This window comes from Protomyctophum bolini (genome assembly GCF_963924005.1).
Source record: "Protomyctophum bolini genome assembly, chromosome: 13".
Taxonomy (NCBI): Eukaryota; Metazoa; Chordata; class Actinopteri; order Myctophiformes; family Myctophidae; genus Protomyctophum; species Protomyctophum bolini.
In genome coordinates, this window is record NC_137874.1 from 43,497,717 (window position 1) to 43,512,716 (window position 15,000).

At 40.3% G+C, this 15,000-nt stretch overlaps 1 protein-coding gene across 1 annotated transcript in view; it reads right to left on the reverse strand.

Moving 5' to 3' along the window:
- ltbp3 (latent transforming growth factor beta binding protein 3) overlaps window positions 1–15,000 on the reverse strand; it is a 55,153-nt gene that overhangs the window by 13,573 nt on the left and 26,580 nt on the right. The window contains 6 exon segments of the mRNA XM_080779375.1: window positions 405–533; window positions 4,717–4,857; window positions 6,718–6,855; window positions 7,087–7,215; window positions 10,136–10,219; window positions 12,412–12,582. Coding sequence (XP_080635501.1) covers window positions 405–533; window positions 4,717–4,857; window positions 6,718–6,855; window positions 7,087–7,215; window positions 10,136–10,219; window positions 12,412–12,582 — 792 coding nt within the window.

Here is a 15,000-nt window from a genome sequence, read left to right on the forward strand (position 1 = left end):
CTTCCATATCTGGGATTTTCGCCGAATGTTCTCCCCAAAGAAAGAGGGGGACGCTGCCTGGGGTTCAAGTGGTTAAAACGTCAGCTCATGCGTGTCCCTATTTTATTACTTTTATCCCTATTATTGTTATTACTTTCATCCATATTTTATACTACTTTTGACACATTTTGAAAACAAAGTCAAACATTCTGCACACTGAGTACTGCAAGTATAGGGCAGGGCGATATGGTGAAAAAGGTATCTTTTATCATATAGTTTTTTTTATCATATTGAGCTCTTACTGTTCTAAGTTCTAACGTATCGAGAGCTGTGGCGTTTCAGTACGCACCGTGGTAGACACACTGTTTGAGCTCTTACTGTTCTAAGTTCTAACGTATCGAGAGCTGTTGTGTTTCAGTACGCACCGTCGTAGACACACTGTTTGAGCGCAGCGCTGAAGGTGAGCGGCTGGTTGCAGATACAGTGAAAGGAGCCGGGCGTGTTCACACACTTGCCGTGCTTACAGTAGGACGGATCCTGGCATTCATTCACATCTGTGAAGATTTAACATTTATTTTATACACCATAAGAAATGACTTATAACCACATGAACCCTGGGCAGAGGGGGGAGGTGTGTGGGGGGGGGTCCCTCACTGTTCTGGTCTGGCCATGTCCACAGAACGGATTGTTTTAGAGCGACAGAGTGCTTTGGATATCAATTACATTATATATTTTTTATCATATAGTGCCAAATCACAGCACATTGTCTCAAGACACCTTACACAGAGTAGCTGACATACTGTCTGTCTGTCTGTGTCCTAATTTGCCACAGCCAGAGTGATGGCGGCTGGACCCATTGTTGAGTAAAGCTGAAAAAGTAAAAGAATATATAGAATAATAATAATATAAAAGGAGTTAATAGCACAGCAAGACTCTAGACATACTAGAGTATGTCTGACAAAAGTTTCAGAGCTTAAATATACATGAAAATATGAAATAAAAGCTTAAACATATAGCTGTGAGTTGCTGTGTGCCGTTCATTAAAAAATAAAGTTTTAAACTTGACTTCAGTTCTATAAGCTGTAGTTTCAAAACTATTCACTCAATCTAATTAACCAATATCTCTTTATTTTGACATGATTTACTGTTTTCATATGAAATGAAAAAAAGTTTAAAAAACCCCAAAAATGCCGACATTTGAAATGAGTAAAAGCTGTATGCTGCTGAGCATGCCTCTGCTCAGTGACTGACTGTGGAGGAAAAGTTACGGAAAAGAGGAAAGTTGATGAGCCAAAAGAAAAAACACGACACATAAAGACAGAATGCTGAAGAGCTCTGCTCTGTGATAGGACGAGGAGCGCTCCACAAATAGATGGCAGAAAAGCTGCGGCGAAGAATACAAATAAAAACCTTTCTATGGACATTATGGCACCCATTATTACATAATAATACGCAAACATCTGGTGAAAGTCGATTGAACGTACAAGAAGCTCCACAAAGAACTATGTGTGGCATTATTGTGATTTCAGCTGTTTGACCAACGCATTCCCACTGCCTATAGTTAGTGGTCATAATACTGACACCTGGTCAAAACCAACCGGTTTGATTGATTGATTGAAATATGTATTAAAGGGACACTTCACCCTTTTTGCAAAAAAATATATGTTAATGACGTTTAGGAGCTTTAGAACACTTTCCTGGGGGTCTTTATGTGTGTAATGTGTGGTTTTAGATATTTTAGATTGTAGCAGTGAGCCTGTTGTCTCTGATGTCATGGACACTGGTCTCACTTCCTTCCTGGACTACATGTTGTCTCAGTAAGACAGCTCTCCCCCCTATCCACAAGGAGGAGCAGTGCACCAAAGAATTATGGGAATTGTAGTCCAGGAAGGTTGTGAGACCAGTGTCCATGACATCAGAGACAACAGGCTAACTGCTACAATCTAAAATATCTAAAACCACATATTACACACATAAATACCCCCAGGAAAGTGATCTAAAGCTTCTAAACGTCATTAACATATATTTTTTTGCAAAAAGGGTGAAGTGTCCCTTTAACAGTTTGCAGAATTACAGTACATTTCAAGCACGACTCGATACAAAGACTGTTAAACTGTGTGTGAACTCCACAAGCAGCAGACACCGCACCGGTGTCTGCTCACATTCGCTTGTTCATGTTTTGATAAGTTTTCAATTACAATGCAACAGGGCTCCTGACCAAGCATCTGTATCCCACAATGCAACAGGGCTCCTGACCAAGCATCAGTATCCCACAATGCAACAGGGCTCCTGACCAAGCATCAGTACATGATGAGATGATGAGGAGTGAGAACATGATAAATAATAAAATATAATGCGGTGTATACTAAAAGGTTTACGTGGTTAAAGATAATAAAGTATATACTTTGGGGTTTAAGTGGTTAAAGGCCAGTTTACTTCATCAAACAGTTGTGCCACTTACATTATAACTGCTAGTGGCGAAGCATTTATATTTCACTCGTGATCAGAGCTTCCGTTGCTCCAGACTGTACGACGGAAGCATTTATATTTCACTCGTGATCAGAGCTTCCGTTGCTCCAGACTGTACGACGGAAGCATTTATATTTCACTCGTGATCAGAGCTTCCGTTGCTCCAGACTGTACGACGGAAGCATTTATATTTCACTCGTGATCAGAGCTTCGGTTGCTCCAGACTGTACGACGGAAGCATTTATATTTCACTCGTGATCAGAGCTTCCGTTGCTCCAGACTGTACGACGGAAGCATTTATATTTCACTCGTGAACTATGTGTGGCATTATTGTGATTTTAGCTGTTTGACCAACGCATTCCCACTGCCTATAGTTAGTTGTCTTAATACTGACACCTGGTCAAAACCAACCGGTTTGATTGATTGATTGAAATATGTATTAAAGGGACACTTCACCCTTTTTGCAAAAAAATATATGTTAATGACGTTTAGGAGCTTTAGAACACTTTCCTGGGGGTCTTTATGTGTGTAATGTGTGGTTTTAGATATTTTAGATTGTAGCAGTGAGCCTGTTGTCTCTGATGTCATGGACACTGGGCTCACTTCCTTCCTGGACTACATGTCTCAGTAAGACAGCTCTCCCCCCTATCCACAAGGAGGAGCAGTGCACCAAATAATTATGGGAATTGTAGTCCAGGAAGGTAGTGAGACCAGTGTCCATGACATCAGAGACAACAGGCTAACTGCTACAATCTAAAATATCTAAAACCACATATTACACACATAAATACCCCCAGGAAAGTGATCTAAAGCTTCTAAACGTCATTAACATATATTTTTTTGCAAAAAGGGTGAAGTGTCCCTTTAACAGTTTGCAGAATTACAGTACATTTCAAGCACGACTCGATACAAAGACTGTTAAACTGTGAGTGGACGACACCATAAAGCATTACACTTGTTTACAAGAGGGTCCACCTTGTTCAATACATCGCTACGTACAGTATGTATTGTACAGTGTGTGTGTGTGTGTGTGTGTGTGTGTGTGTGTGTGTGTGTGTGTGTGTGTGTGTGTGTGTGTGTGTGTGTGTGTGTGTGCGTGTGTGTGAACTCCACAAGCAGCAGACACCGCACCGGTGTCTGCTCACATTCGCTTGTTCATGTTTTGATACGTTTTCAATTACAATGCAACAGGGCTCCTGACCAAGCATCTGTATCCCACAATGCAACAGGGCTCCTGACCAAGCATCTGTATCCCACAATGCAACAGGGCTCCTGACCAAGCATCTGTATCCCACAATGCAACAGGGCTCCTGACCAAGCATCAGTATCCCACAATGCAACAGGGCTCCTGACCAAGCATCAGTACATGATGAGATAGGAGTGAAAACATGATAAATAATAAAATATAATGCCGTGTATACTAAAAGGTTTACGTGGTTAAAGATAATAAAGTATATACTTTGGGGTTTAAGTGGTTAAAGGCCAGTTTACTTCATCAAACAGCTGTGCCACTTACATTATAACTGCTAGTGGCGAAGCATTTATATTTCACTCGTGATCAGAGCTTCCGTTGCTCCAGACTGTACGACGGAAGCATTTATATTTCACTCGTGATCAGAGCTTCCGTTGCTCCAGACTGTACGACGGAAGCATTTATATTTCACTCGTGATCAGAGCTTCCGTTGCTCCAGACTGTACGACGGAAGCATTTATATTTCACTCGTGATCAGAGCTTCCGTTGCTCCAGACTGTACGACGGAAGCATTTATATTTTACTCGTGATCAGAGCTTCCGTTGCTCCAGACTGTACGACGGAAGCATTTATATTTTACTCGAGATCAGAGCTTCCGTTGCTCCAGACTGTACGACGGAAGCATTTATATTTCACTCGTGATCAGAGCTTCGGTTGCTCCAGACTGTACGACGGAAGCATTTATATTTCACTCGTGATCAGAGCTTCCGTTGCTCCAGACTGTACGACGGAAGCATTTATATTTCACTCGTGATCAGAGCTTCCGTTGCTCCAGACTGTACGACGGAAGCATTTATATTTTACTCGTGATCAGAGCTTCCGTTGCTCCAGACTGTACGACGGAAGCATTTATATTTTACTCGAGATCAGAGCTTCCGTTGCTCCAGACTGTACGACGGAAGCATTTGAACATTGCGAGAGGCAACAGTCTGGCAACACAAGACTACCCTCCCACCACAGGGTGCCCCTCTCCCCCCCACCACAGGGTGCCCCTCCCCCCCCCCTCCCCCACTCACCCGCCTGCTCCTCTGGCGTCACACAGCTGTTGCGGTCGGTAGCGAGGGTCCAGGGTGGAGAGCAGATGCAGTAGTAGGACCCCGGGGTGTCCACACAGTGCCCGTTCTTACAGTTGGCCTGGTCCTGGCACTCGTTGACCCCTGATAGGGGTCAAAGGTCAGTGTGATACAGGTCAGAGGTCACAGAGAAATGTATTGTCATGACTGTTATAAAGTTTTGTGCCTTCGGCACTGCACTTCCGCTTGACTTATTGGAGACACGTCGCTCCCATGAACTGCAACGGCCAGTGAGGCATCTATATGTTTAATATCTATATGTTTAATATCTATATGTTTAATATCTATATGTTTAATATCTATATGTTTTAATATCTATATGTTTAATATCTATATGTTTTAATATCTATATGTTTTAATATCTATATGTTTTAATATCTATATGTTTAATATCTATATGTTTAATATCTATATGTTTAATATCTATATGTTTTAATACCTATATGTTTAATATCTATATGTTTAATATCTATATGTTTAATATATATATGTTTTAATATCTATATGTTTTAATATCTATATGTTTAATATCTATATGTTTAATATCTATATGTTTTAATATCTATATGTTTAATATCTATATGTTTAATATGTATATGTTTAATATGTATATGTTTAATATCTATATGTTTAATATCTATATGTTTAAATATCTATATGTTTAATATCTATATGTTTAATATCTATATGTTTTAATATCTATATGTTTAATATCTATATGTTTTAATATCTATATGTTTTAATATCTATATGTTTAATATCTATATGTTTAATATATATATGTTTTAATATATATATGGTTTAATATCTATATGTTTAATATCTATATGTTTTAATATCTATATGTTTAATATCTATATGTTTTAATATCTATATGTTTAATATCTATATGTTTTAATATATATATGTTTAATATCTATATGTTTAATATCTATATGTTTTAATATCTATATGTTTTAATATCTATATGTTTAATATCTATATGTTTAATATCTGTTTAATATCTATATGTTTTAATATCTATATGTTTTAATATCTATATATTTAATATCTATATGTTTAATATCTATATGTTTAATATCTATATGTTTTAATATCTATATGTTTTAATATCTATATGTTTAATATCTATATGTTTTAATATCTATATGTTTTAACATCTATATGTTTAATATCTATATGTTTAATATCTATATGTTTTAATATCTATATGTTTAATATATATATGTTTAATATCTATATGTTTAATATCTATATGTTTTAATATCTATATGTTTAATATCTATATGTTTTAATATCTATATGTTTAATATCTATATGTTATAATATATGTATGTTTTAATACCTATATGTTTAATATCTATGTTTTAATATCTATATGTTTAATATCTATATGTTTAATATCTATATGTTTAATATCTATATGTTTTAACATCTATATGTTTTAATATCTATATGTTTTAATATCTATATGTTTAATATCTATATGTTTTAATATCTATATATTTTAATACATATATGTTTAATATATATATGTTTAATATATATATGTTTAATATCTATATGATTTAATATCTATATGTTTAACATCTATATGTTTTAACATCTATATGTTTTAACATCTATATGTTTAATATCTATATGTTTTAATATCTATATGTTTTAATATCTATATGTTTAAATATATATATGTTTAATATCTATATGTTTAAATATCTATATGTTTTAATATCTATATGTTTTAATACCTATATGTTTAATATATATATATGTTTAATATCTATATGATTTAATATCTATATGTTTTAATATCTATATGTTTTAATATCTATATTTTTTAATATCTAGACTATATGTTTTAATATCTACCGGTATGTGTCAGCTCACCTGTGACGGAGGTGATGAGGTGGATGGATGTAAGGATGGATGCGTGTGTCAGCTCACCTGTGACGGAGGTGATGAGGCATTTCTTCTTGTTGGCGTCAGGGGTCCAGGGAGCGTTACAGTTGCAGTAGAAAGACCCCCTGGTGTTCACACACACACCGTTGGAGCACAGGGACTCGTCATGGCACTCGTTCACATCTGGACAGAGAGAGAGAGAGAGAGGGGGGGGGGGGGAGAGAGAATAATGTTAATTAAACGTAAAGTAAACGTGTATGGTGGCACCTGGAACTGGGATTTATATTAGATAGCCGCAATGAATGAGTTAATGACACTCATTTACATCTAGAAGACACAACACACATCACTGTGTGTGTGTGTGTGTGTGGTGTGGTGTGGTGTGGTGTGGTGTGCGTGCGTGCGTTGCAGTACCTATACACTCCAGCAGGTTGCTGTCGTAGTAGAATCCTTGCTGACAGTAACACTCGTATCCAGGCTGTGTGTTCATACAGCGACCCTCCTTACAGATCTCATTGGAGAACAGCACGCACTCATCTATGTCTGGAAGGACAGACCCCAGACCAGTTAGTACACAGCACGCACTCATCTATGTCTGGAAGGACAGACCCCAGACCAGTTAATACACAGCACGCACTCATCTATGTCTGGAAGGACAGACCCCAGACCAGTTAGTACACAGCACGCACTCATCTATGTCTGAAAGGACAGACCCCAGATCAGTTAGTACACCACAACACACACACACACACACACACACACACACACACACACACACACACACACACACACACTCACTTTTGAAAATAGCAGATCTACAAGCTCGCTGCCGGGGCACACGGTGAGGTCATTTATTTGGATCTCAATGGAATAGAGCACCGAAGTCTGATGTCACTTCCAGTAGAGGGCGTCAGTCCCCAGGTTCATGTATTTGTTTAGTTGCATTGAAATCCCCATTGAGGCGATTTTAGATCGCCTCATATAACAACTGTGTTTGAAAAATAAACATGTCACCCCGGCCGCTTCACTCATATGGATATGAAGAATCAACTGACTGAGAGAAAACGCTAATGTTACTGCTGCTGAATTAGTTAGACTTTCGCTAGAAGCAGACTGTATCATATATGAGTGACTGACTGTCGCAAACGATACAGAGACACCTGCCTGACAATAACGCAGAGACAGCTTGTTTATTTTTGGACCACAACGCTTATAGTAGACGATATTAAGATCACCCCATGTTATTCTCCATAGAGAAATTACTTCCGCGAACCAGTGGAATCGAAGGGATGAGCGAGTTACGTCAGGACTTTAGAACCAGGGGAATCGTCGGGATGAGCGAGTTACGTCAGGACTTCGGTGCTCTATAGTGTTTGTGTAATCCTGGTAAATCTACTGTACTTTGCACTTTGTTGAATCGTATCAAGAATTTATCAAATAAATTTAATCAAATTTAATCAAATACGTACCTCTGTGCAGAGATATTATCGATGCAGAGATAAGCTACTCTGTGCAGAGATATTATCGATGCAGAGATAAGCTACTCTGTGCAGAGATATTATCGATGCAGAGATAAGCTACTCTGTGCAGAGATATTATTGATGCAGAGATAAGCTACGTGCCTCTGTGCAGAGATATTATCGATGCAGAGATAAGCTACGCACCTCTGTGCAGAGATATTATCGATGCAGAGATAAGCTACTCTGTGCAGAGATATTATCGATGCAGAGATAAGCTACTCTGTGCAGAGATATTATGGATGCAGAGATAAGCTACGCACCTCTGTGCAGAGATATTATGGATGCAGAGATAAGCTACTCTGTGCAGAGATATTATCGATGCAGAGATAAGCTACGTGCCTCTGTGCAGAGATATTATGGATGCAGAGATAAGCTACTCTGTGCAGAGATATTATTGATGCAGAGATAAGCTACGTGCCTCTGTGCAGAGATATTATCGATGCAGAGATAAGCTACGCACCTCTGTGCAGAGATATTATCGATGCAGAGATAAGCTACTCTGTGCAGAGATATTATCGATGCAGAGATAAGCTACTCTGTGCAGAGATATTATTGATGCAGAGATAAGCTACTCTGTGCAGAGATATTATCGATGCAGAGATAAGCTACTCTGTGCAGAGATATTATCGATGCAGAGATAAGCTACTCTGTGCAGAGATATTATCGATGCAGAGATAAGCTACTCTGTGCAGAGATATTATTCATGCAGAGATAAGCTACTCTGTGCAGAGATATTATTGATGCAGAGATAAGCTACTCTGTGCAGAGATATTATTGATGCAGAGATAAGCTACTCTGTGCAGAGATATTATTGATGCAGAGATAAGCTACTCTGTGCAGAGATATTATCGATGCAGAGATAAGCTACTCTGTGCAGAGATATTATCGATGCAGAGATAAGCTACTCTGTGCAGAGATATTATGGATGCAGAGATAAGCTACGCACCTCTGTGCAGAGATATTATGGATGCAGAGATAAGCTACTCTGTGCAGAGATATTATCGATGCAGAGATAAGCTACGTGCCTCTGTGCAGAGATATTATGGATGCAGAGATAAGCTACTCTGTGCAGAGATATTATTGATGCAGAGATAAGCTACTCTGTGCAGAGATATTATTGATGCAGAGATAAGCTACTCTGTGCAGAGATATTATCGATGCAGAGATAAGCTACGCACCTCTGGGCAGAGATATTATCGATGCAGAGATAAGCTACTCTGTGCAGAGATATTATCGATGCAGAGATAAGCTACTCTGTGCAGAGATATTATCGATGCAGAGATAAGCTACTCTGTGCAGAGATATTATTCATGCAGAGATAAGCTACTCTGTGCAGAGATATTATTCATGCAGAGATAAGCTACTCTGTGCAGAGATATTATGGATGCAGAGATAAGCTACTCTGTGCAGAGATATTATTGATGCAGAGATAAGCTATTCTGTGCAGAGATATTATCGATGCAGAGATAAGCTACTCTGTGCAGAGATATTATTCATGCAGAGATAAGCTACTCTGTGCAGAGATATTATCGATGCAGAGATAAGCTACGCACCTCTGTGCAGAGATATTATTCATGCAGAGATAAGCTACGTGCCTCTGTGCAGAGATATTATGGATCCAGAGATAAGCTACTCTGTGCAGAGATATTATCGATGCAGAGATAAGCTACGTGCCTCTGTGCAGAGATATTATGGATGCAGAGATAAGCTACTCTGTGCAGAGATATTATGGATGCAGAGATAAGCTACTCTGTGCAGAGATATTATGGATGCAGAGATAAGCTACTCTGTGCAGAGATATTATGGATGCAGAGATAAGCTACTCTGTGCAGAGATATTATCAATGCAGAGATAAGCTACGTACCTCTGTGCAGAGATATTATGGATGCAGAGATAAGCTACTCTGTGCAGAGATATTATGGATGCAGAGATAAGCTACGTACCTCTGTGCAGAGATAAGCCGTATTCGGTGGTTCCCTCCTCGTGGTAGAAGCCCCGCCCCACAGGGCACAGGGAGTGGAACTCAGCTGGGACAAAAAACACAAGAAGCACCAGTTGAATGATGTTGTATAATTATGTTGTATAATTGTGTGTGTGTGTGTGTGTGTGTGTGTGTGTGTGTGTGTGTGTGTGTGTGTGTGTGTGTGTGTACATACAGCTGTGGTAAACAGGACAGGGGTATATTTCACAGTGGTCTCCCTGTGTGTGTGTGTGTGTGTGTGTGTGTGTGTGTGTGTGTGTGTGTGTGTGGATGGGTGGACCGTACAGCTGTGGTAAACAGGACAGGGGTATATTTCACAGTGGTCTCCCTGTGTGTGTGTGTGTGTGTGTGTGTGTGTGTGTGTGTGTGTGTGTGCCCTGACTTCATGCCCTGACTTCAGAATAGCCACCAAACCCATACGTGTGTTCTCCCTTCATGAGACATACTCCTACCTAGGGCATAGGTTTAACATTGCAGGTGAATGGAAGGAACAAGTTAATCTCATCTTGTCCGAGTTCACATCAAGGTTGGATCTTATTGACAGATGCTCTCTACCATTAACAATGAAGCTAGAGGCCATTAGACCAATAGCACTGTCTAAAGTCCAACACTTTTTCTCCAATGTTCACCTCATGCAGAAGGTACTAAGCGAAATGAACAACAAAACAGTGAGCTTAGTACGTAAGTGGTTTTCCCTGAACACACACAGCACCCGTGACATTATTCACCATCCTCAGTGGGGGGGCGGGCTGGGTGTACCGAATGTGTCATGGATCTATATCAGCATGCGCATAGCCCATCTATTAAGCATGCTGAATAATGATGATAAGGATGTTAGGGAGCTAGCCAGATCTTCCCTGTTCCTCGATATGAGGAGACGCAAGGTCCCCTTAGCCAGGGAGCCACAGCCCCACTTCCTTGGGTTCAAAAGGAAACCCAGTGGGAAACTGGACACTCGCTCCCCAGGCTTCGGTGTCTCGTCAGATTGGCCGGATCTGAACGACCTCTGCATCCAAGCCGGTGTGTCCCTGAAGTGGGCGCGGCCTGACTCTGAGACTGTGGAGGTCTCTGAGGAAATAATAACTGACCTTCTCACCTCTGTTAGAGCAACAGTGACCTACAGCGGACACACCCACCTGTTGACACCTAAGGGTGCCCGGCGGACCCTGTTGGATATGTTCCAACATCGGCAACAACAACACTGGACTGGACTCAAACTCCAGGGGAAACTGGCTTGTCTTCCCCATGCTGACCACTCTGTTTCCCATTCATTTATAAGGAACACTGCTCTCAATGAGGACATTATCACCTTTACAGTAAAAGCCAGGCTACAGATCCTTCCCACCAAACTCAACCTCTCCCTCTGGTTTCCCTCCACCCATGCACCTCATTGCTTGCATCACACCACAGGGCTTGTTACAGAAACCATGTCACACATTCTGAATGGCTGTTTTGCCTATAAAGGGCTTTACATAGCACGCCACGACAGAATAGTTGACCTCATAACTAAGGACATATCCAAACATTTTGCACTGTCTGTGAGAATGTACAAACATTCCTGTGTCAAACCTTCCATGTTTCAACTCTGTACTGAAAATACTGACATTTTTGCACATCTCTCTGCTAACACACCAGATGTTGTTGTGGTTAATGAAGAGAACAAATCAGTTTTCATTCTTGAAATGGCCTGCACCTTTGACTCTAGCTTAGAGGAAGCCTTTATGACTAAGGTCATTAAGTACCAGCCGCTCCTCCAGTCCATCATTGAACTAGGCTATAGGTGCAATCTATATGTGTTTATCTTCGGCAGCCTAGGACATGTACACAGTTTGGTCGTAAGAGGCTTCCAACAACTTGGGATGCCGAAAAAAGCAGCCAAACGGCTTGCGAAATTCTGTGCAATATCTTCCACTATCGGTAGCCGCCAAATATGGCGAAGACGCTGTTACCTGTACCCCTGAAGGGTATGTGGGTATTTATTTGTTCGGGATTTGCTGACTGCATTCTGTGCGGCACCTTGTAAATATTTGTGTCCTTGTATTTGTATCTCTTATGTGGACATAAATAAATGATTAAAATGTGTGTGTGTGTGTGTGTGTGTGTGTGGATGGGTGGACCGTACAGCTGTGGTAAACAGGACAGGGGTATATTTCACAGTGGTCTCCCTGTGTGTGTGTGTGTGTGTGTGTGTGTGTGTGTGTGTGTGTGTGTGTGTGTGTGTGGATGGGTGGACCGTACAGCTGTGGTAAACAGGACAGGGGTATATTTCACAGTGGTCTCCCCAGCCCACGCCGATGGAGCAGCAACATTCCTGCTTGGTGACGTTGGTGGCCAGAACGCTGTCACAGAACACCGTGTCGTCCAGGTTCAGGTAGCACTCCTTCTTATCCTCCATCTCTAGCGCCACCACTGGGGGAGACAGCGTATCGCAGGCAGGCAGGCAGACAGACACAAACAGGCAGGCAGGCAGGCAGACAGACAGACAGACAGACAGACAGACAGACAGACAGACAGACAGACATGACAGGATATTAGATGGGTGTTCTGAGCATGCGTGACCAGTAGGGGGCACCAAATGACAACACCTGTGGAATTCAATTTAACCCCTTTATAAAAGGGTTAAATTGTCAAACAAATATAAAACATATATATCATAATTATATTTGTCAAAAGCAAAGGCGTGTATTTAATTAAAGCAAGGAAAAATAAATATCCCTCCGGGTCATGGGAGCAGGACCCAGACAGGACCAGACAGGACCAGACAGGACCAGACAGGACCAGACAGGGCCAGACAGGACCAGACAGGACCAGACAGGACCAGACAGGACCAGACAGGGCCAGACAGGACCACTAAAAGAGGCATAGATTTGACCCTGTGACTGACTGACCAGTACATATTGTACAAGTGTTTAAGGACTGACCAGGACATGTTGTACTAGTGTTTAAGGACTGACCAAGACATGTTGTACTAGTGTTTAAGGACTGACCAGTACATATTGTACAAGTGTTTAAGGACTGACCAGTACATATTGTACAAGTGTTTAAGGACTGACCAGTACATATTGTACTAGTGTTTAAGGACTGACCAGGACATGTTGTACTAGTGTTTAAGGACTGACCAGGACATGTTGTACTAGTGTTTAAGGACTGACCAGGACATGTTGTACTAGTGTTTAAGGACTGACCGGTACATATTGTACTAGTGTTTAAGGACTGACCAGGACATGTTGTACTAGTGTTTAAGGACTGACCAGGACATGTTGTACTAGTGTTTAAGGACTGACCAAGACATGTTGTACTAGTGTTTAAGGACTGACCAGTACATATTGTACAAGTGTTTAAGGACTGACCAGTACATATTGTACAAGTGTTTAAGGACTGACCAGTACATATTGTACAAGTGTTTAAGGACTGACCGGTACATATTGTACTAGTGTTTAAGGACTGACCAGGACATGTTGTACTAGTGTTTAAGGACTGACCAGGACATATTGTACTAGTGTTTAAGGACTGACCAGTACATATTGTACAAGTGTTTAAGGACTGACCAGTACATATTGTACAAGTGTTTAAGGACTGACCAGGACATGTTGTACTAGTGTTTAAGGACTGACCAGGACATGTTGTACTAGTGTTTAAGGACTGACCAGGACATGTTGTACTAGTGTTTAAGGACTGACCAGGACATGTTGTACTAGTGTTTAAGGACTGACCAGGACATGTTGTACTAGTGTTTAAGGACTGACCAGGACATGTTGTACTAGTGTTTAAGGACTGACCAGTACATATTGTACTAGTGTTTAAGGACTGACCAGTACATATTGTACAAGTGTTTAAGGACTGACCAGCACATATTGTACTAGTGTTTAAGGACTGACCAGTACATGTTGTACTAGTGTTTAAGGACTGACCAGTACATATTGTACTAGTGTTTAAGGACTGACCAGTACATATTGTACTAGTGTTTAAGGACTGACCAGCACATATTGTACTAGTGTTTAAGGACTGACCAGGACATGTTGTACTAGTGTTTAAGGACTGACCAGTACATATTGTACAAGTGTTTAAGGACTGACCAGTACATGTTGTACAAGTGTTTAAGGACTGACCAGTACATATTGTACTAGTGTTTAAGGACTGACCAGGACATGTTGTACTAGTGTTTAAGGACTGACCCCAGGACATGTTGTACTAGTGTTTAAGGACTGACCAGGACATGTTGTACTAGTGTTTAAGGACTGACCAGGACATGTTGTACAAGTGTTTAAGGACTGACCAGTACATATTGTACAAGTGTTTAAGGACTGACCAGTACATATTGTACAAGTGTTTAAAGACTGACCAGTACATATTGTACAAGTGTTTAAGGACTGACCAGTACATATTGTACAAGTGTTTAAGGACTGACCAGGACATGTTGTACTAGTGTTTAAGGACTGACCAGTACATGTTGTACTAGTGTTTAAGGACTGACCAGGACATGTTGTACTAGTGTTTAAGGACTGACCAGGACATGTTGTACTAGTGTTTAAGGACTGACCAGTACATATTGTACAAGTGTTTAAGGACTGACCAGTACATATTGTACAAGTGTTTAAGGACTGACCAGGACATGTTGTACTAGTGTTTAAGGACTGACCAGTACATGTTGTACTAGTGTTTAAGGACTGACCAGGACATGTTGTACTAGTGTTTAAGGACTGACCAGGACATGTTGTACTAGTGTTTAAGGACTGACCAGTACATGTTGTACTAGTGTTTAAGGACTGACCAGGACATGTTGTACAAGTGTTTAAGGACTGACCAGGACATGTTGTACTAGTGTTT